Source organism: Catharus ustulatus, chromosome 2, assembly GCF_009819885.2.
Source record: "Catharus ustulatus isolate bCatUst1 chromosome 2, bCatUst1.pri.v2, whole genome shotgun sequence".
NCBI lineage: Eukaryota > Metazoa > Chordata > Aves > Passeriformes > Turdidae > Catharus > Catharus ustulatus.
Genome location: NC_046222.1, coordinates 45,939,494 through 45,962,897, shown reverse-complemented (window position 1 = coordinate 45,962,897; position 23,404 = coordinate 45,939,494). Strand labels below are relative to the sequence as shown.

The 23,404-nt window shown below is 36.5% G+C and overlaps 1 protein-coding gene across 1 annotated transcript in view; it reads left to right on the top strand.

Moving 5' to 3' along the window:
• CWF19L2 (CWF19 like cell cycle control factor 2) overlaps positions 1–22,759 on the top strand; it is a 65,218-nt gene extending 42,459 nt beyond the window's left edge. Inside the window, exons 12-18 of the mRNA XM_033052912.1 lie at positions 1,018–1,155; positions 10,981–11,193; positions 12,844–12,960; positions 17,896–18,051; positions 19,259–19,339; positions 21,213–21,314; positions 22,204–22,759. Of these exons, the coding sequence (XP_032908803.1) occupies positions 1,018–1,155; positions 10,981–11,193; positions 12,844–12,960; positions 17,896–18,051; positions 19,259–19,339; positions 21,213–21,314; positions 22,204–22,344 (948 nt within the window). The 3' untranslated portion in view covers positions 22,345–22,759. The remainder of the gene's footprint in view (positions 1–1,017; positions 1,156–10,980; positions 11,194–12,843; positions 12,961–17,895; positions 18,052–19,258; positions 19,340–21,212; positions 21,315–22,203) is intronic.
• Positions 22,760–23,404: the final 645 nt, after the last annotated feature.

Here is a 23,404-nt window from a genome sequence, read left to right as displayed (position 1 = left end):
TACATGCACATTCAAGGAAACATTATTACAGTCTCTTAGTTTATGTTACATAAAGTTATGTAAACAACAAAGATTAGCAGAGCTGAATATTTCCGAATTAAGAAAGATTTTCCTGAGATACTCAGGTCTCAGGGGCTAATTTCACTTTAGTTCTAATAAAAAATATGGGTACTGATGATAATAATAATTATGAACTAATCTTTGTAAAAAAGTGCTTTGGGGAACAATAAGAAGCTTGGAAGCTGGAGCAGTGTTTTATTCTTAGGATAATTGCTTCCAATAGTAAATACAGTAGCACTTTGATCTTTTTGAGATAAAAGGAGGTGACTCTATCTCATAATTCTAGCAAGCATTCTTGATTAGTAGAACAGATCAGTTTGCAACATTGCTGTGGAGAAGTGAAAGACACGAGAGGGTGAGGAATTTGTTGTTCTCATCCTGTTGTTTCCATTTTGGAAAATGCTATCCTGCTTTATGTTAATGACCACTTCCTGTGCTTCTCTAGAATTTAGTTTAGTCCTATCCTAAGGGACATCTCTGTTCTCTTGTGCACTCTGTCAAAGCAGCATTTCCCAGAGGTACCATATTCACCCAAGTTTTCAGTACTGTCTGTGATTACTGTGTTTTAGTAATGTCTGTGACTTTACAAAAGTTTTAGAGTTATCAACAATGAATATTACTTTTTAGAATATTTCATTTTTATGAGCCAGTTAACTGTTTCAGTGAAGTACTGTGTATCTTTCCTGGGTGGTGATGTTGTAGCTCTGATATCTTAAGGATGTTAAGGATATAGTGACTTTGTGAAGAGGCTATATTTTTATTTAGACATACTGATGCAATTGAAGGAAGGGAAGGATGTTTTTCTCCTTAGATAAAATAGAGCTCTTAGCCCAGTTGTTTTGGATCTGCTTAGCTTGATTCATGATTCTTTGAACTTGTTGAAATTGTTAGGATCTGAATTTCATAGCTCATCTTTCTCATTAGGTTAATATTTATTTTTAATGCGTTTGCTTCCAGATGCCTACTCATGTAGATAAAGAGAGAGTAAGGTATTTTCAGGATGATGATAGTATGAACCTGAAGGATTTGGTCAAAAATGAGAAGATGAGAACAGCAGAGGATCAAAACTCACTGTTCATGCGTATGGCATCAAAGGTAAGGTGTTGTGTGTATGACTTTTTAATAAACATGTTATTATTGGAAATACCAAGGAGGACATTAGGCCTGATTAAAGGGAAGGCTTGGAGGAAGATGGCAATTGTTTATGGTTACATAATTATGCAGAACTGTCAAAAATAGGGGACATTATAAATTGTAAATTGTAGAATTTACAACTACAAAGCAGGGATTTTTCTAACATTGGGAAACATATGAGCTGATTCTTATGATCCACTTTAGAGAGTCACTGGAGAGATGTACGTATTTTAGTGATATGAGTTGCCTGTCCTATTTTAAATGCCGTCTGAAAGGCATTATGGGTATAAAAGGAATTAAAATGTCGAGTTCAGAACCCAGGAGATTATGCTATAAAACTCTTAAATAAAAAGGAGGATATCCCATCATAGGTATTGAGGCAATAAATTCAGATGAAAGACAGGATTGAGGAAGGGAAAATGTTGGTGGTCTTGAAGCTGAGTGAGGCCATGACTATATATATATATACAAGAGGCTGTTGATACTTGATTTGAGAGTTGTTGTGAGCCTGCAAACATCATCTCAGTGCTGGTGTGATTAAAAGGAGAATCAGAATTTTGGAGATTATCAAAAGGGAGAATTTAGGAACATTTTAAAGCATGTAGTGATCGCATGGTGCGCCCATATCTTGAATACTGCCCAAGCTGTTAAAGCATACCCTGTAATCAGGGACACAGAGCGGTGGCCATTTGAAGAAAACCCAAGTAAACAAAATTTCTTCAGCTTGGGGGGAGTGGGTGGATGGATAGAAGGCAACTGCTAGACTAGAACAATTAGCATAAAAGTTTAATAGAATACAATTATTTTTGTTTCTCATATGGGAAGTGACCATACAACAGTTTAACATGAAGAAGTGGTTTGAAATTTCAGTGGAGAAGGTAACTGTAGAACTTCTGTTGTAGAGCATGAAATGCAGTGGAGACCTTAATTGTGAGTGAGAGCAAGAGAAGATATAGCAACTTAGTGAAATACAGTTTCATTGGTAAATGCTCAATAGGGAGATCCAGATGGGTTTTGGCTCAGGATTTCCACGGTAAATGCTGAGAGCTGCAAATGTGTAGCAGAAGAGTCAGTTCTATGAGCTTTCCCTCATACATTTTAGCCATTGCTGGAGATGGATTTTGCAACGTAAAATGGTCACACTGGGTGAGAAAGCAACTGGGTTTAGGGTGTTTCTTCTAAAGGATTTTTCTCTCTTTTCTTGCTTTCTCATTTTGTTTTTGTTTGTTTTTTTGAAGGGTAGAGTTTATTAATAATGTTAGTGTTGTGTTTCCTGGCCTATGCAAATAAAGTAATTTCACAATTATAAGCCGCACCATTTGCAGTTTCCCTCTGGAGGTCCAGTGGTGATGTAGAGAAATCTGGTTTTCCTCTGGAGTCCAGTGGAGAAAGGGGCTCCCTTAGTGTCCCAAAAGCTCTGTTTTTATCTTGGTAAGAAATGTTGGACTCTTCCCCCTGGCTGGAGCAACTTCCAATGGGATGCAGTAATTTTATCAGTCACACAGTGGGACTCAATGGACCATTAGCAGAAAATGACTCGCTGGAGGAAGGATGGGGTGTGAAAAGATAAAGAACAATGCCCCGTCTGGTTTTAATGGATGACCCATTAGCAAAATATCTGCCGTGGAGATAAGGATCACTGCCCGCACCCTCAACAGATGGTGATAGAACAGATACCTTTTATCACACTCTGTATTGTAACGTGCAGCTTATAATCAGGTGCGGCTTATGTACGGACAAAGAACGAAAAGTTACTGACACCCAGAAGTGCGGCTTATACTCAGTGCGGCTTATAATCGTGAAATTACTTGAAGTTTTGGAAGACTCTGAATTCCTACTAACTTCAGTGAGCTTTGGATCAGATGCTACATAATGTGGGTTTTTTTGTTAGTAGGCAAAGATGTACTATATGACATTATTTTATTAGAACAACTTTCTTGACTAACCTTTTAAGACTGAGCCATACTATTTATTTACTGGCTAAGTGTATTGGAACATATGATCAAAGTAGGTATTTTGTCAAAGCCATTACTGTTGTAGTTCGTGATAATGTAATCCTTCAGTCCTATGCAATGTCACATTTAGGTTTTGAAGGTATTTTTATTCACCTTTCATAAAAAGAAGCATCTCAGATGTCATTTTCTGTTAAGATCTAAAATAAAATCTTTTTTACAGCTTTTGGTAGTTTCTGTGCAGGTGATTCCTGATCCTATCACCTCAAAATATGATGGTCTTCCCTAGATGATGGTTGTTTCTTGATCTTAGATTAAGAAACTGGCTCCTAGGCCTCCCTGAGGTTTCCATGTCTTTCCATGTCTGCAGAATGCATTCTTATTCACAGCACAAGATCAGTATTACCACTGAAGTGCTGGCAGCAGTCTGAAAAATTTGGGTGTGATCTCAGATATTCTAGATGATTATTTATGTACTTTATAAGCCTGTGCTACATGGAGTTATCTGCATTATGATCTAGGGTTCAGTAAGTTAGTCTTCAAAATTCTTGCATCTCTCCAGTCATTTCAGCAAGGTTTTTATTCCAGCAGTAAGTCTAGCAAACAAACCTCTTTTGCCAGTTTTAGTGTGATAACATAGTACACAGATTTGACACATACAAATTACTTTCTCTTTCTGCGTTCATTTGAGAAATGAAAAAATTATTCATAAAAATTAATCTCTCATATAGCAGAAGAGTGGTGGGTGGAAACTGCTGCAAGTCTACAAATGATATCCTACCTAGGATGGGAGAAGGGAGATCCTGTCCCTTAAATTCTGTTCAGTAATTTCATTCATCTAATCACTGTGAATTGCCTGGGGCACTATTATTTCCTTCATGGATTTTCCCAGGGCTTCTGTCACTTTCCTAGACCATGCCCAAAAGAAACTTCCAGCCCCATGGCTGTTGAGGATGGAAAAGATAGGCAGTGCTCCACAAATGGGAACAGAATGAGAGTGACAGACTGGCATGTTTTCTAACTTTTACACATCTGAATGCTCTGCTCTAGATCTTTCCTGATATTTAGTGCTTTAATGGTATTTCAAATGAAATACGGGCTAGTTGTTATTGAAGATAATAACATAATTACAGTTTTGTACAGAGAGATGGGGATGTTGAAATAGAAGGGTATAATTCATGAAAGGATTTATTTTCTTAAATGGGACTTGGAAGAAATATCAGTAGGTAGACTCAAAGTCTCTCTTCATGAAACCTCTGTCTAATCCCATTGGCAAGTGAAAGTCTGTATGTTATCTCATGCCAGACTCCCACTCAGATTGACAGACTAAACATCTGCAATGTTCAAGCCATACTTGTACTTATTAAACCTTTTGCCCACTGCTCCTTTTCTCAAGAGCTCAATGAGATGAGATGGAGTGATTTTGCTGTCTCCTTGCTATTTGTTTACCTGTCGAGTCTTTACTTTAAATTTAGATTCTGACTTATCACTGCCCTCTTGTCCATTCTTATTTTTGTGTAGTGGTTCTGAGACAACCCTGCTGTGCTTGAGGCTTTTACCTGCTGTTGCCCTTTGGCCTCTGTTTGGAGGTGGCTGATGTGGGTGTCACTAATCTCAGCAGTTTGAAATGCTGCCTTTCTCACAGCCATCCCATGCATGTTATTATGTCAGTTTTATAAGTACCATGAAAAAGGCTCAAGTCTTTAATTTACAGTGGTGAAAATAAACTTTTTTTTTTAAAACCAACACTAATCTTTTTGATATATGGAAAAAAAAGCAGACCTAGGTTTTGATTTGCTCATGTTTCACTGTTACATCTCAAGAAAAAAACGTCCATTTAAATAATTCTTTCAACCTTTTATTTTATTCGCCATTGAAAGTGGTTTTGGTTCTCTGTTCTGTTGTAGAAGCATGACTTTAAGATACAAACAAAGTCAATAAAACATTTGAAAACTTTTTTTGACATCTCTAGAGTACAAAATATGTGTGAAGTCTTAGATTTTCACTAGTGATAGCTTTAAGTACCCTGTCTGTAGTTTCTTCAGCCCCTGACTGTTGTAAGTGGTTCAATTTTCCCAAATTCATGCTGTTAAGACTTATGTAATCCTTTCACTTATGTCAATAGATTCTGGTGGGTGTTTAGAGACTGATTCCTAGAACATTACCTCAAGCGAAATAACCTTGCATTTGTATGTATTAATTCTACTGAAGCATTTTATTCCTTTTTATATTTTACTTAAAGAAAGAGAGAACAATTAATTTGTGTTGTTCATGAGGACATTTTAATTTTGGCCAGAAAATAATTTTATTTTAAAATATGTGCAATAATTCCTAAGAGGAATTCAGCAGTGAAAAATAAATTGCTGTATTAGTAATGCTGACCTTCATTTATGGATTTTGCCAAGAGGTATTCTGGTATTATAGGTTTGCAAAAAGGAAATTTGAACTTGCTCCTGTAAAAGTTTGTAAAATGGAAAATTACTTTCAACCTTATCATTTTTACTTGCTGTGCAAATCTACCTGTTCACATTTTTGCATTTCCATCATCATAAACCAAAATAATAATCTTGAAAAAAACTCAGAAGCCAAAGTGAGAAATGCAAAATGCTGCTGCTGCTATTATTATATAGTGAACCTTTTACTTCTCCTTCTTCACATGGTGTAGCAATTTTAGCGCAGTATTTAATAGACATGATAAAGCCAGCAAAGCTCTGATGCCCTGTTGCTTTTTGCATTTTCTTAAAGATGATGTGCGTGGTTTGCTGTAAAAAATTATTGTGATAAGAGAAATAATTTTCAACACGTTGTTCTGCTGCATTTCAATTCAATGCACTAAACATCCTCCTGTGTATATTGTGTGGACACAAAATTAAAGCTGTTCCTGCATGTGGAAACAAATCAACAACAGTGACAGCTAGATTAGGGAATAAAACCCTGGAAAACAGTAAGAGCTGTGTAGATGTAGCCCATACTAAATGGCTGCATAAGCATTTAGGATTCTTCCAGAATTATGTTAAAATTACAAAATATGTTCCAAATGAAGACTTGTGCAGGACAGTCTTTCCTAGATGTTAAAATTATGGCCAGGAATAACTGTAAAGTAAATGCTAATCAGAATTTTAATAGATTTGTAGATTCTATCACTGAAGGTATTTTTGTTTGGTTTACATTTTACACCATTGACTTTATATAAAGTTTTATCTGTCCTAATAACTACTTATAGCAAAATCTACAGTTTTCATTTCAAATAGCAGAAATAAAAAGGAGGGTGGTCCCTAGCCATTAAGCAATCCTCTGTCATCTGTTTTTTGCTTGACTTCTAATACTCAAAGGTAATCCTGAACTACCTGCTCACCAACATGGTGGGTAATCTTTTCTTGTCAGTGACACAGGCCGTAGAAGAGCTCTGTGCACTGATATCTTAAAATGCTTTGATACTATGTGTTTAAAATATTCTTTAATTCAGTGTGGTGATAGGTTTTGAAAATGCCTATTCACTGAATTATACGATGAATTAAATCTACAAATTCAAATGTGTGTGTTCACAGGGAGACTGGAATTGTAATAAGGTTTACATGATAAAATTCTGCCTTTGTCTGTCTTAAGCAAATACTATTTGAGATCAGAAGAACTTTTCTGAGGTGATTTTGTTGTTCAGAATAGGTGCTAAATGCTGAATAAATTTAAATGTGATGAGATGTATTCTTATGTCACTCAGGTTTGTATTCTAAAATAATAGATTATTCTTCTTTTTGGCTTCCTAAAATATATTATGATACAACATTCCACAAATATTAACTCTGTCATTTAAAGACGTCAGTGTTGCCATGACAATTTAAACCCAAACTGATACATTTTATACAATCTATAGACTTTTTTTTCCCCAGAAATTTTTCAAGCAGATGCACTTTTATTAGCTTATATGGAAGTAACTCTAGCTATGATTGCGTTAGCAAGGAAACAGGAAAAGCAGAAGTTCAATAGTTGCATACAAATTGGAGCAAGAAAATAAGCAGAAAAGAAACAGTGCAAAGAAGCTGAAAATAACCCACACTGGAACCATGCAGGTTTCTTTTGTTCTTCTGCTAATTGTGTTTAATAGAATTTCCCATTTCATCCTCAAATTTCAAAGGAAATTTGAAGAGGGCAAAAAAGTGTATTTGAGGTATTATACATGTATAATCTTGATCATTAGGAGTTCTGTCTCTTAAGGTTTCCTTTCAGTATCACAATGATACTGAATTCTTTAACAGGGTTTTTTACATGAAGGGGCCACCCAAAAAGCAAGTAATAGCAGCAGAGGGAGCAGTAAGAGACACAACATGCAGCACGCTTGAGGTGGAGTGTGTAGGAAGCCAGCAGTGTATAAGACTCCAGGGGTTTTACTGTGGAATAAGAACGAACAGAATTGGTTTAAAATCAAGCTATGAGATACATGGTTCCAGTGGCCTGAACATAGGTTGGCAGAAGAATGAGGCTGACCCTGGGGTGTACCTAGCAGAGATTTGCAAGAGTTATGGCTTGACTAACGTAACAAATTAAAAAGGGCTTCAATTATCTAGTAAACAGAATGTTATGTAATGAAATAACTCATGTAATATATTCATATTATTCATAGTAATTATCATGATAAGGATTTAATCAGAAAATACAACACTGTAATTTTTCCCTCTCTCAAATTATTCTAATTTATGCATAGTCATATTCTGATTTCTTTCTAAACTCCTGCGCTGAATGGTTAGAGATCTCACCCCTTTTCTTGGGTTTTAACCACATTTGCATGTATTTGAGCTGTCCAAATGAAAGCCCAGAGAGCTCCGGAGAGAAGTTTGGATGCCTTCCCTGACTGCTGTTTAAATGTTTGTATATTACAGGCCTCTCTTGGCCAGGGTAAGCACAACTGTGATTCTTCTCTGTTAGTTAAATGAAAACTGCATCCTACTTGTGGAAAATCAGAGGGATGGTAGGAATTACATAGTTGCACAATTATGCTATGAGATGTGGGAGGCCGTGTCATTTTGCCTGGTGCTTAGAGTCCTAAAGCTGCCTTTGTGTCCTCTGGTTCATGGTGCTTGCCAAAAGAGAAGGGAAAGCTGTAAAAAAAGATGGTGTCTGTGAAGGAAGAATGTTGCAGATAAACCCAGAATAAAGAAAAGTGAAGCAGGAAAAAGAAGACTGGGGACTGCAGAGCTGATCTATCTTATGAACATGTCAGTTTAGCACAGCTCTGGGCTTTGGTCTGGTAGAAACAAGGATTTCAGGTGCATTGTCCTTATAAATAGCTGAATTTCCTTTAGGTAATTCAGTGATGTACTGTAGGACATCCCAACCTTAAACTAGATCAGAATTACTTCCTGCTTCTTTCTGATCTCTGTGCAGTATCTGAGCACCAAGGATGATACCAAACGATATCAATCATGGCAAGGGAGTTAAATACAAAATTTCCAAAATGCATTGGCTTTCATGTTTAGCAGGTGTGATGCTGCACCTATAATGCAGAGCAACAGCTTTTCAGCAACTGTAATACATCAGCATAGTTCCTTCTTTGGATGTGTACTAGCTCTTTTTTTTGTATGGAATAATATATGTATGAAAGAAACCAGTTTTTGAATGATTACTTGCTTTCCTTCTGGCGTTTTAGAGAATAATTTCTTCTTGTTCTTTCAATTCCCTTTTAACTTCTTTTTGAGAGATTTAGTTATAGCCAAATAATGCAATTGGGAAAACTCACTGGGCACCTTATTTTAAAAACAGAAGTATAAATGTTTTAAAAGAGGGATGGAGCACCTCTCCTATGAAGACAGGCTGAGAGAGTTGGGGTTCTTCAGCCTGAGAATGCTCCAAGGAGATCTTATAACACCTTCCATTACCTGTAGAGGGATTAGAAAAGAGAAAATTTCACACTGATAGATACAACATGTGGTAATGGCCCCAAACAGAAAGAGGGTAGATTTAGCTTAGTTATTCAGAAGAAATTCCTTACTTTGAGTGAAGTCAGACACTGGGACAGGTTGCCTAGAGAAATTGTGGATGCCCCACCCCTGGAGTGTCCAAGACCAGTCTGGGTGGGTCCCTGAGCAGCTTGGATTAGGGGAACATGATCTTTACAGTCTCTTTCAACCTAAACCATGGTATGGTTCGATGATCTGTTGGTCATGACTGTACCAGAAGAAACAAAATCTGGATTTTAGACAACACCTATTTTATAAAAGTTTACTGCTTTGTATGTAAGAATTTTACTTTGTATCCCAGATAACATGTTGTATATACAGCAATTGATCCGTCTTGAAGAGAGGCATCTTCCAGGCTGTTTAATAAGATGAATATTTATTCTATCACAAGGGATTCTGACGAGTATTTTGAAAAGTATTGTTATTTAAAAGAGGTTATGTATAAAAAACCAGGAATTTCCATGTCTACTACTAAGTGCAAGCAGAGCAAAGTAGTAATGGTGTTCTGTGCTATGTGTGGTACTCCTGATAGCCAAAGTGTTGTGATTTCTACTCTTCCTTTCCTTTCAGTCTGCCAACTGTCATATGTCCTGTGTACTTGCATTGTCATGGCAGAATTTTTATTTTAAAAAAACCCCAAACTTTATGTTTAGTAATAACAAAATGCTGCTATTCTCTAAGCAGTGCTTCTGCTGCAGGTCTAACTGTACCTTTTTAATGCTTATATGGCAGAAGAACAGAGACCTGATTTTAGACACCCAAATGGCTACATATTTTTTCTAAATCTCAGGAATCTCCTTTTTCTGTTAAATGTAGAATTACAGCATTACAGTAAGACAGAAGAAGAATGGAGTTGAACTCTTGAACTGTTGATTTTAGTCTGCAGTGCCTTCCAATAGGAAATGCACATAAGCAGTTAAGTGTATTATAGCTGAATAAAGTAATATTAAGTAGGCTCCTCATCAGTTGTTTGATAAGGAAAGTACTGAGCATATTTAAAATAAGGTACTGATCTGTGTTAGAGAACTGCAGTATTTGGGAAAAGCAAGAGCTATGGTCTTTTTTTGGAAAAGTTACTTATGCAGTCTACAAAAAAAAACCTGTGTTTTTTTTTTTTATGAGATTATCTACAGAAATTGTGCCTGGGATATTTGGAAGAATTTCTTTTATTTGGAGACTGTGCTTCAGTTATGATAGCATGCCTCCCAAATGTCTTCAGTTAACATTAGTCCTTTGCCAGGACTACCCTAGTCAGTATCCTAAAATATATTAAGATTTGTTATGGCGTGTAACAGGTACACTCAGAAAGACTTAGTATTGAAGGCTGTTTTCTTCCAAAGACTGTTTTCTTCCCAAAATGGCTTAATCCTGTTCACTTAGTAAGGATAACTGTTGGTTTATTTTCACAGAATGTGAATATGAAGTGCAGAGTCATGGTCTAGTTATTTCACAAAAGATGATTTAATGGTAGTCATAAAAAGGAGAGGAGGAGAGGAAGGTAGAGGATAAAATATATTATATATTATATAAATTATATAAAATTGTGCATCTATTTGAAGATAGGTGAATTTATATCAAGATGATTTTGAAATACATAGCCCTTAATTTGAAATGGAATATAGTCATATACTCTTCTCACTGCTGTCACATATCTGTATTTTAATATCTGTGCTAAGATTGTGTATGACTGCTCTCAGGAGAGGTAACTGATGATGCCATCTGCAGCAGATGCCGTATGAAAGGAGGAAATGCTACTGCTTATGTACTTCTCAAGGAAGTTATGCTTATTCTTACGCTTTTCTCAAGGAAGGATACTACAAAGAGCTAAATGTTTTTTCTTGCTGCTTTATAAACATGTGCAATTCTTCTGCATATCTTTTCAGCTCATGGAAAAAACTGACAGAGATTACTACACTCTGGATGACATGTTTGTTTCCAAAGCAGCCAAGAGAGCGCGCAGTGGGGAAGAAGAGGAAGTACAAAGAAGAAAAGCAATCCGTGAGCACCAGCAACTCGCTGCATGCATGGAAAAGTGCCCCTACTGCTTTGATAGCAGTGAACTTTCTAAACATCTTGTTATTGCAATTGGCACCAAGGTAAGAAAATAACAATTTAACACAAATATAGAAATAAAAAAGCAATGATGTTAGAGTGTTTAAAATTAGGAACAAAATTGCTTTTATGGAAGGATTTATTGTTCTGCATCTTCCTTTCCTTGCTCTTTCAGTTGAATCCACAACTTCATCAAGGGTGAGGAGGAAAAAGATATAAATCTGTCATGAATTTTAAAGCTAATCTTTGATGTCAGGACTTCACGTTTGTGGAAGACAGGAGTAATAATAAAAGATCTCAGTGCAGAGATTAGACTGTAGGTGGATTTGTGGAAGATTAAATCACACTTCTCTGGAGGAAATTTGAACTAGTGGAGAACTGTATCTTGATATCAAAGAAAATTAGGTGGAGAATTCAATTTGTAAGCTTAAAATCCTTTGAAATAGATAGTAGTTTGGTTTGGAAACCTTTCTACTTCTGTTAATGCTTTTAAAAGTTGCATATATATTTGAGTTTATAACATCTGAAATACTTCAATAGAGCCTTTTTTGTCATTTTTTAAATCTACAGTTTTCATTTGTTATTGATGTTTTCATTTGATCTGAAACTGTGTAGGTAAAGGAATTAGGTGCATAGATATGTATTAAGGTATATTGCGTTCCTTTTTTTAGGGATGACATATATATATATAAATTATACAGATGCATATCTATGTGTATGTATGTGTCTACAATCTGTGTTTATCTAATAGATAGATAAATATAGGGGGTAACCTGGTTTTGGCTAGGATAGTTATTTTTCTTCCCGGTAGCTGATACAGTACTGTGTTTTGCATTTTGGATGAGTGTAATGTTAGTAAGACACTGATGTTTTTAGTTGTTGCTGAGTAGTGCCCAGGGACTCTTCTACTTCTCATACTGCCCCCCCCAGTGAGAAGGCAGGAGGAGAACAAGAAGTTAAGCGGGGACAGGGCCAGGACAGCTGAGCTTAGCTGACCTAAGGGATATTCCAGACCATATGACATCATACTCAGTGGATAAACTTGGGGGAAAGTTGGCCAGGGGCCGGGACTTGGGTAACAATTGGAAGGTGGTGAGCAATTGCATTGTGCATCACTTGGTTTGTATTTTGTTGTTGTTGTTGTTGTTATTATCATCATCATTACTTAACTTCCTGTCCTTTTAAACAGTCTTTATCTCAACCCATAAATTCTACTTTTTTTCTGGATTCTCTCCTCCTGTTCCACTGGGAACAGGGAGTGAGTGAACAGCTGCTTGATGTCTACCTGCCTGCCAGGTTAAACCATGACACAGAATACGCATTTAAATACATATATATATATATATATGTAATTAAAATGCATACAGCTATATATCTATATTAAAAAATACTGGTATGCACTAACAATTGCAATTTCATAACAACTACGACACCAGTTGGTTTATAAGGCTGATATTACTGTCTTGGTGATGGAACTGCTCTCTGGATGCTGCTGGTTTGTTTGACTCCTGGTGGATAATGGGCCTTCTTAAAAAGCTAATACCTTCTAAAAACTGCTAATACCTTGCTGTAATTAGTAGCTAATGGCTTCCGTTAGTTTGAATTTAGCAAATGATGATTTTCTTAACCTCAGGAATGGGAAGGTTTTTAATGCTGGAAAACTGGGCACTGCAGTTTTTGTTTGCTTTTCCTAGGTGTACTTATCTCTGCCAAGCAACCAGTCCCTTACTGAAGGTCACTGTCTGATAGCCCCTCTACAGCACCATACTGCAGCCACTCTTTTGGATGAAGACATCTGGGAAGAAATCCAGGTCTGCTGAGAAACTGTCTCATATTCTAACACTTCTGTAAAATTTTGTTGTGGATAATAATATCCTTGTCATAAGCAAGTATTTTCATAATCTGCAGTAAGGCAGCTCTGTTCTGATTCCACTAAGGGGCAGAACGTTCTCACATTGTGGATGAAAATTAGTGGTCAAATATTAACAGGAAAGAGAGGCAGGTTAAATACTAAAGCAAATTTTCAATTTATAAGCACTAGGAGAAGTTTCCTGGAATGCTTCAGAACATGCATCCTTGGAGGTCTTTGAAACCATGTTAGAGGAATGTCTGTTGGAAATAAAGTAGGTACAGCTGATCCCTTACAGAAAATAGAATAACTGGCTTAATTAGATTTTCTTGGAAGTGCCAAGGAAAAGACAAGAATTGTCAGAGCAGGCAGATCACTTAAAATGAAATAAAAATATGTTGTTTACGTATCTTCAGTTTTTAAAACTATTTTTAAACTAAAAGAGAACCATCTTAAAATCACTGAGATCCCTGTTTGAATCCAATTTTCTACCTTCTTTGAAAAGAATTATTAAAATAAAATGCCAAACATGATGGGTTTTGCTTTCCAGCTCTTTTGAAGATTGTGAGTTCTGTTTTCTTTGGAGATGGAAAATCAACAGAGAATGTAACAAGCTTCTGTCTAAGAGATTGACTGCGTTTGTCAATCCCCCACCCCCTGCCATCAGGATTATTACAAGGGAAAAAAAATTTACAACGTCTTATACTGAAATGTTGGAGACTATATCAGACTAGAGAGATGCTTCATTGTTGTATTTGCTGAGATTTAAAGCTAGCAAAATTTATAAGTTTGTAATAATTTAAATTAACATTGGCCTTGCCTCAGGTCTGGCAGATGGATTCTCTGACTTTTAAAATTTCTTCCCTACATGTCTGATGTTGTTTCATATAGTAAATTATACTCTCTTCCAACCAGAAAGAAAAGGAGTTCTCTGACACATGACAGAAATGCCTAAGAAACTTTGATAAGAAGTAAATAAGTGCAAGAAGTAGGATCAGGAGGAACAAAAGAGCATGCAGAGAAGCGATAAATATGTTTAACCTAGATCTTCTGTTTACCCTAAGCTCTTAATTAAACAATTATGATTTTTTAAAATTGTATGAGAAAGAAAATAGGATAAGGAAAAGATAAGCAAATGCAGTCCCTGTCTTCAACACTAGTCTGTTACTTGCTTAAAAAGGCAACTAGTTGCTAAAACCATTATCCTTTGATTCTGTGAATATATTCATAGACAGCTTAGATATTTCTTTGTAGTGAAGTATTTTGGAAAGTGATGGATACATGACGATTTTTCCCCCAAACTTCTATGCATTACAGAATAAGGAATCTGGAAAGCTTTAGCAAGAGTATAAGCAGACAGTCAATGACTAAAGTAACTTTCTGATGCCAGAAACATATTTTATTATTGTTGAAGGGAAAAAAATTACCACACTTTAAGTATTCACAAAGGGTTGTATGAAGTGTGTGTTTTAGCTAACTATTTTTGCTGTTTTTAAAATTTATTTTAGGATATGTTGGAGAAAAGCAAAAAGAGTTCCTTTATACTGTATGCCTTCAAGGTCTCGAATTTAACATATTGTGTAGTTTAGACGCTGATGTGCTCACTTGCCAAAGCAAATATGCGTAGAATATTTTTCATATGAAAAGATACAAATCTTCACACTTTCTGTGTTGATTGAACTGTTGCATGTATTAATGTTGTGTGCATCCAAGCATAAGCCAAGCCTTCTTACTTCCCCTTATGGCTGGTTTTCTCCTTTCCAGTGCTAATTACAGTAATTTCACAATTATAAACCGCACCATTTTGACTAAAATTTTGGTCCGAACCCGGAAGCGAGGCTCATAATCAGGTGCGGCTTATATATGGACAAAGAATGAAAAGTTGCTGGTTTAGTTTGGAGGACAGGTGTCTGCTGAGAAAGGCAGGAGCTTCTCTTTGAAATGGAGAATGTAAACCCCCTCTCTCCAAATTATTATAACTTTGAAATCAAGGGGCTTTCAGGCAAAGATATGGGAATTAGGAATAACAGTTCTTCTCTAGGGAAATTAAAATAGAAATACAGTACTACAAAGAAACAAACTCCAAACCCTGACAAAGTCAGAGTACAACCTGACACCCTGTCAGGCAGGGTGTTGGTAGCAGTCCCATTAAATGGTGGCTGCATCCTCCTGCAGTGACAGATGTGGCTCAGTTGGAGCAGTGCTCCTGGAGAAGGTGCAGTTTCCCTCTGGAGGTCCAGTGGTGATGTGGAGAAATCCGGTTTTCCTCTGGAGTCCAGTGGAGAAAGGGGCTACTTTAGTGTCCCAAAAGCTCTGTTTTTATCTTGGTAATAAATGTTGGGCTCTTCCCCCTGTCTGGAGCAACTCCCAATGGGATGCAGTAATTTTATCAGTCCCACAGTGGGACTCAATGGACCATTAGCAGAAAATGACTGGCTGGAGGAAGGATGGGTTGTGAAAAGATAAAGAACAATGCCCTGCCTGGTTTCAATAGATGGCCCATTAGCAGAATATCTGCTGTTGAGATAAGGATCACTGCCCCCACCCTCAACAGATGGAGATAGCATAGATACCTTTTATCACACTCTGTATTGTAACCCAAGACAGTTGCTGACACCCGGAGGTGCGGCTTATAATCAGGTGTGGTTTATAATCGTGAAATTACTGTATTCTTGATGCTTTGACCTGCTCAGAATTTGGAGGAAAATCCCAATTATTTAAAAACAAGAAAATGCAGCTGGGGAAAGTTAGCTAAGATCTGCTGATATACTAGGCTTTTTGGTGGATTTGTATTTCAGTTAATACTGCCGGGTAGCATCTGTAAGTAATAGTCTTTCTCAACCTTTGGTATCTCACCACATTGCTTGCTTCAGTTTCTTTCAGAAATAGAGGTGTGGTGGCTGGAGTGACAAGGAGAAGACAAAAAGTTGATAATCCAGAGTAGCCTGTCACTCTGTACTGTAGAGTCCCATTTCAGTCATGGAACACTGTGCACTGTCTTCTGGCTGTAATTCATCAGTTGCTTTAGGGGAATGACGGTAGCATTCTCCTGTCACAGCTTGGAGCAGCTCATTAGTGAGGAAAAATTCAGGGCACAAGGGCCTGCTTTGAACAGCTTAAATGCCTAGTTTAGATATATGTTTGGCCACATTTCTTAGACTTTTAGTTTGATTCATACTGAGCAAGATGGCAAAAGGACAGAGAGCTCAATTTATAGTCCTGTTGCATTGAATACCTGGTAGTAATGTTTTTCCTTCTATTTTACTTCAGTACTTGCTGGTGTTGATGATGTGTATTTATTAATATATTTTTTATTCATCAACTCTCCATTTACATTAAGATAAGGAATCTTAAATCTTTAGATGGGATTAACCTTTCTGTGATGTTGTTTGTACTTCTGAGCATTATTAATTGGGAAAAAATACCAAAAAGGACTACCTATGAATTACGTGAGTCTTTGGGCTATGGTACCTTGGTCTATGAGGCTCCTACGGTTTCAGTAATTTGATGGCTTACACTGTGGAAGTGGTATAGAAGCATGCGTAAGACAAAAAAATCTTAATTTTTAAAAATAATTTTTCAAGATCTTGAGAGACTTTCAGAAACTTTCTCATTCTTCCAGAAAGGTAGATCTTTTGTGCACTTGTAAATGAGTTTGAATGACTCTCAGAAATCATCTCTTGTTCTTGATAATTTGTTCAGCATCTGAACATTGTAAGCTATAGAATGATCCTCTTGCATATCTTGGGTGCAAATGCCAACTCTCAAGAGCCAGGGAACAGCCAGAGCCAACTGCTCTGTGGGAAAGCAAGTCAGGGGTTCAAGGTGATGGGCAAGGCAGGTGGGGGAGGTAATCTCATGGACAGGGCACACTCCCATGGTACCAGACCAGGAGTCCAGTCATGGGCAGGCAAGTTTAGAGTGATGGCTTAGGTCTGAGATGAAGTCAGGACCAAGAACGGCCAGATACCTGGCTGGGCACAGGCATCCTTGAAACAGCACAGGCAAGGTCCAAAAGTGACAGGCTGGACTTAATTGCAGCTCCTGAGTGACAGGAGGCCAGATCCACACTTCTCACCAGTCTTTAATACCGCATCTCTTTCTGCTGGATCTGATCCAGTTCACAACTGCAGCACATTAGAGCTTCCCACCTACATGGGCAGCCAGAGCCCCAGCAGGCAGAAGAGGCTGCAGGGCCTCTTGGGTGTGTGCAGGACCCAGACACTGGAGCCATCAGAATTGTTTACTGAAATACGCTTTGAATAGGTGCAGCACCTCATCCTTCTGACAGGGAACTGATAAATGTAGTTTGAGGCTACATGTGTTGAGTAGTACATTTTGTTTGCTTCCATACAGTGAATATTGGGACTTTATTTTTGGAGGCAATTATTAATATTTTACTTAGAGATCAAGCATGCCCAGTGGCATACTTTTAAAATTTTTTTTTAGTTGAACTGTATAATTGGAAGGAGTAATAAAAGGGTAATTGTAACTACAGTCAGTAAAAGCCAGGTCATTACCTTCTTAGAAATTGCAACTTTGAGACCTACTGTTAAAGCCATGTTGTTTTATGGAACACTACAGTTAAGAAGTTCAACATCATTTCAATTTCAGCTGTAAAAATATGTGGTATTTCTTAAAACTAAGTTTATAGTGTTAATTATACTGTGTATTTCAAAACAATTTCCTAGACTTCTTGATATGTTCTATGTTTTTATCATAGGAAATATAGTTAATATCAAATTAGTATATAATACAGAATTTTACTAGTATGATTGCTACTGTTTTCCATTTTATTGTTAGTTTATTACAAATATAATATGCTATTGAAATAATATGTTCTGTCTGAAAGTTCTGCAAAGTTTGTTTAAAAACACTTCTTTTTTTCTTTAAACAGATGTTCCGAAATGCGTTGGTGAAAATGTTTGAAGCTAAAGACTTGGACTGTGTGTTCCTAGAAACAAACATGAGTATGAAGAAGCGATATCATATGGTATATGAATGCATTCCTCTTCCAAAAGAAGTAGGGGATATGGCTCCAATCTACTTTAAGGTACATGAAAATGTTTTTTCTGAAGTAATTTGAATGTATATATCATAATTCATCTGTTTCTGGAAAACACTTTTGATATTCAAGTGCTATTTTCAAAAAGATGTGTTCTTTGATCCTTCTTCTGGGTCCATTCTCTGCTAAGATTCCTTAATGCTAAAACAAGCAGTGTGAAATAATTCAGTTTTTCAAGTAGTCAGTGGAAGAGCTGTTTTTCACTGAGCATTTGTCCCAAGCCCGACTGCACTGAAAATACTAGAAGAAGATGAGAGAATTGTAGTCTCTTGAAGTGCTTTAAGGATTGCAGTACTTCCTACTTGAGTCCTGTAGTATAAACTTAAAACACAGTACTTGTGCCTTGGCAAGCATTAAATGAGAAAATAATGTTACCTATTTTAAGAAATGCCAATGTAGATATTCTTTCATATCCCCATTTTATTTCAGTAAGCCCAACTTTTACATGTGTCTTAGGCCTCTGATGAACATTCTTCAGCATGATAAATATTTCTTCTATAGCTTTTCTGGTCTCTTTCCCCAACTTTACAAGAAAAGGTTCATTGAGGTTTTTGACTGGAACTGCATCCTTTCAGCTTTCAGCAGCTGACTCATTGTTTGCCTTTATAAGTAAATTATTTTATTTGATTTTTGGAATACTATTTATGCTTTCTGGAAATGTGATGAAGTGGGGCAGCAATATGGTGAATAACAATACAGTAACTTTTGCTACATTTGAAACCCTCCACCTGTTAGATCTGACTGCTATGCTTCAGGTGCTGGTAAAACTTGTGTTTTACCACTATACCCAATTCATACTGTGGGGAATACAGAGTCAGCTTTGGTTTTTTAAGGACAATCTTCCTTTTAAGATGGATTATTTTAGTGTTTAAAAGAGAAAGAAGGCTAATTTAGTGTAATGAATTCATAAGAGGTTTTGTATGGAGTGAGTAAAAGAGAATGTGACCTTTTATTTGAAACTTGTGTCAAGCAAAACTTAAAATAAAAAAAAAACAAACAGAAGAACTGACTTGGGTGGGTCTGAAGATATTATATGTCTTTGTAAAGTAGCTTGTGGAAATGAAAAAGGTTACAAAAAAGTTACTTTGTTAAGAAGTAATTGTCACTTGCGCTACTACAATGTACTTCACTACCGTTGATTCTTCATTTGCTGTATGAAAGACTATTTTCACCTTTAGATAAAATCATTTTACAGAAAGCTATAATGGAGTCTGATGAAGAGTGGTCCATGAACAAGAAGTTAATTGATCTTTCTTCAAAAGATATTCGTAAATCTGTAAGTAATGAAGTGTTTTGTATCCTGAATTTATCATCAAATTCTTCTAACATTTTTCCATTACTAATTGTTTCAAAGAGAGAAGAAAGGGAACACAATTAGATTAGTGCATCAGAAGATGGCATAGGTATGAGGCGAATTACCAGTCTGTGCTCCTAACTGACATTAGGGAAAAGATTCCCATTTATTTCAAGAATTGGTGGACTAAGCTGCCAGCATTAGTTAAGAACAAAGCTGATACTTTGAGGACATGTACTGGCATAATTTTCTTGATTAACTTTAGGACTTAGGGTAGATCAAAGATTTGTAAATTACTTTCCTTGAAAAAACATGATGTGTCTTTTTCATTAACCTGGAACAGTCATTTATGTTGCTAAGTTTAAGAAGTGAAAATATAAATAGCATTATGGATCTTTTTTTTTTTTTGTAAAACAAGGGAACAGTACTCTCTCTGTCTCCTGGATACTGAGATGAAACATCTTTATATAAACAAATCTTAAAGGAATAATGCTGGATCTGTTAAGTTCAAAGATTGTTCTGTCATTTTAATATTGAGGTGGAAGATATGTGTTATATAGCTGTACATTTTTGTGACTATTATATATTTATTGAAGGTACGCCAGTTTTCAGATTATGTCTGGACAGTTCTTTACATCAATACAGTGTATCTGAACATAAATTGTTACACAGTTGAGTGATTTTAACATTATTGTAGGGTAAGAAATGTCTGTAGGCTTCAGGAAGATGGGAGAGTGTGGCTTAGAGACTGAGCTGAGGTTTGGGAGTTTGGGGAGTTGTATTGAGAGGTGGTGGTACCTGGCTGGAAGGTCAGACATGGCTGAGACATCACCTAGTGGGTGGGTTGTGTGCAGAAATTGTGAGAAATAAGACAAAGCTGACCTTTGCTTTAAGGTGTCACCTACCAACCCGTTTTTCATTATTTAATGATATTTTTTAAGTCCATTTAAGGTGTTAAATGTTTCTTGCTATGCTACATTGCTCCTCTATATTAAATCTTAGAACTACTTTTAGAGTCAGTATTTCAAGCGATGTATGGAACACACCTCCTGAAAATTGTACGGTTATTTGGACTGTAGCAGAGGAAATTACGAATTGGAGGCTTTGGATATCTTGCCAGTACAGGAACATCCTCAACAATTAAAGCAGTGAAAAATAACCTGTTGCAACGAAACAGCAGAAATTACTTGCATTACTGTAGCAATAAATGGATCCACTTCTGTTAGACTGAAAGGTCTTTGTTATAGCAGATATCCAGCATCTCCCCCGCAGGCTGACAGAATTATTAAGTTGGCTGATTTGGCAAGTTAAGGGTAATATCTGTCCATTCACATAGAGGGGGTTTCTGGTAATCTATTGTCCAAGAAGGTGTTTCCCCTTCCCCCTGACTGTCAGTTTTCTCAGTGGGTAAATGTTTCCTGTTACCAGTTAACATCTTGTCTTTAATAAATGCAGCTTGCTAGTGGTTGTCTTAAAATTTCTGTTAAACTTGCATAATTCAGAGATATGGAGTCAGGGAGGCATTTGCCCGCTGTGTACATTGCAGCCTGGTGTGCCCATCTCTTATCTGCTATAGCTGTGGCCTCTGGAAGTTCTGCCACCTCAGTCATCATTTCTTCAGGGTCTTTTTGTCCAGTTGCTGTATGTTGTTATTTTCCCTTACCTGCTTTACTATTGCTTTACTATTTCTCTGTTGCAATTTTATCCTACATGTAGTTGATTTGAGAGGTAGTTTAAAATAAAACGTGATACTATCAACTGCAAAACCATGTTCAAATTCATTCTCCTGTGGGGAGGTTGACTAAATGCCAACAATGTTTGTTAAACATCTGAAAATGTGCTTTTGCATCTGTAGGTTCCTAAAGGATTGCCATACTTTTCTGTGGACTTTGGCCTTCAGGGAGGATTTGCTCATGTGATTGAAGATCAACACAATTTTCCTCATTACTTTGGAAAGGTATTGTTATGTGAAAGATTAATTTACCAATTATGCTCTGTTTTGGAAAATTTAAGTAATTAAACCAAGATACTGCCAGAACAGTTACTTTGATGTACTCTATCTCAGTTTATTATCTGTTTTTTCTTGATGAGTCATTGTATCTTGGCTTATTAAATGAAGTAGTTGATTTTTTCACTAGCTGATACTGAGATTGTGATTCTAAATTTGTGTTTCTTTTTATTTGATATGAACTGCTGATATTTGACGTTATAGGCATATAATCTTATAAATGGAAGATACTTGCATCTACTTAAGAATTTTCATGGTCATAGTATTGATACATAAGTGCACTGACACCTGCTTGTATAAATTAGTGTGCATGCACATACAGACTCACAGATAACTACTACCAAAACCTGTGTGTGATTAAATTGCTACTTATTGTATGTATAGTGTAAAATGTATATACAGGGAGAGCTGTAATAAATTCTTCCTTCCTTTATTATGTCACAGAAAACATTTTTTGAAAGAGTCAGTGTTGCAAAAACATGAAGAGTAATTGGGGAGAAATATAATACTTCAAACAGCAAAGTGGGCAGCTTTTTTTCTCTGAATTTACCTTAATCACAAATGCACTAAGGCATTAACAGTCTTGCAATGTTAGGATATTTAAGTAGTACATCAGTGTGCTTTGCTTACAAGAATTTTGCTGAGGCAACTATCTAACAATTGCATTTCTGTGTTTAAATTGGTATATTTTTCAGAATTTAAAGTTTTAATTAGCACTTGAAGAAAATGGACAACTCATAATTTGAAAATACATATTTCTTTATTCTGTGGTAAGATAGTGTTAAGTAATATGGTAATTTTGCATTTATCATTATCTATCTTACTTTTACTTGCAAAGGAAATTATTGGTGGCATGCTGGACTTGGAACCGCGGCTCTGGAGAAAAGGAATCAGACAGAACTTTGAGGAGCAGCGGAAAAAGGTGTTGCAGTTTGCACAGTGGTGGAAACCATATGATTTCACCAAAAAGAAAGAATGAGAACAACCTGGAGTCAAGGACTATATAAGCCATGAAAGGATACTTTAGATAAGAACAACACCAATGTATTATGTGTTGCTAATGTATTTGAAAATTCTGGATATCGTTTAATTGCTGACGATCTGTTTTTGTTTGGGACACTGGATCGCATGTACCTGCAAGCCTGAAAACCAGATTTGTACAGTGAATTTAGTTTTTCCTTTTTCAGCTAAGCCAAAAGGATAATATCCATGTGGCCACTTGAGTTCTTAAAAATGAAACTTTTGCTTTTGGAGTTTTTATAATCTTTGAGACAACTGATATTTTTTTATATTGTATTAAACCGGTGCTTAATTATGATGGTGAACTTTTGTTGAAAATGGTGTACATTTTAAGAACGTTTTGATTAATACAAATACATTGCTGCAGAAGGAAATTGTACAGAAAATGGTCTTCTGATTTTGTGTCCTTGTGGTCTTTAAATTGAGGTCATTGCAGTAACACAAACATTCATGAAGGATGTGATTGATAAACCTGCTGTTGCCCCCCTGCACAAGAATGAATGCAATTTTTTGTACTTTTTTTCAATATGAAGTAGTGTTTTTCAAGCACAAGGGATGATGAGACAGTCCATAGCTGGTGGCAAATGACAGTTTTAATAGTAACAGTTACTTTTGGTAACAGTGAAAGAAGAATCTCAAGGGAAAATGCTCTCTGATGGCCAGCAAAGAAGAAAATCATCACAGAGATCTCCCGAAGTGATGCTTCTCCCCTGGGCATCCTCTCTTGTGCCACAGCTGGTTTTTGATAATACTTTGCCCTAACAGTTTTTATCAAGAGCAGCTCAAAATCCCTGCTTGTTTTTCCTGCTTGTGATGCCGTTAGAGCTGGTTGAAGCATGCTCTGACCAGAGGCACGAGTTGCACGTTAATCGATGGTTAAGCATGGATGTCACTAGGAAATGCCTGCATGCTATTTTGAGGACCACTTCCCACCATTTTATTTGCTATATTTTGTTTTTTCTTTTGTGTAAAAGGTACAAAAAGAGGTTAGAAAAGTGTGAGGTGGGAAAAGAGTGATT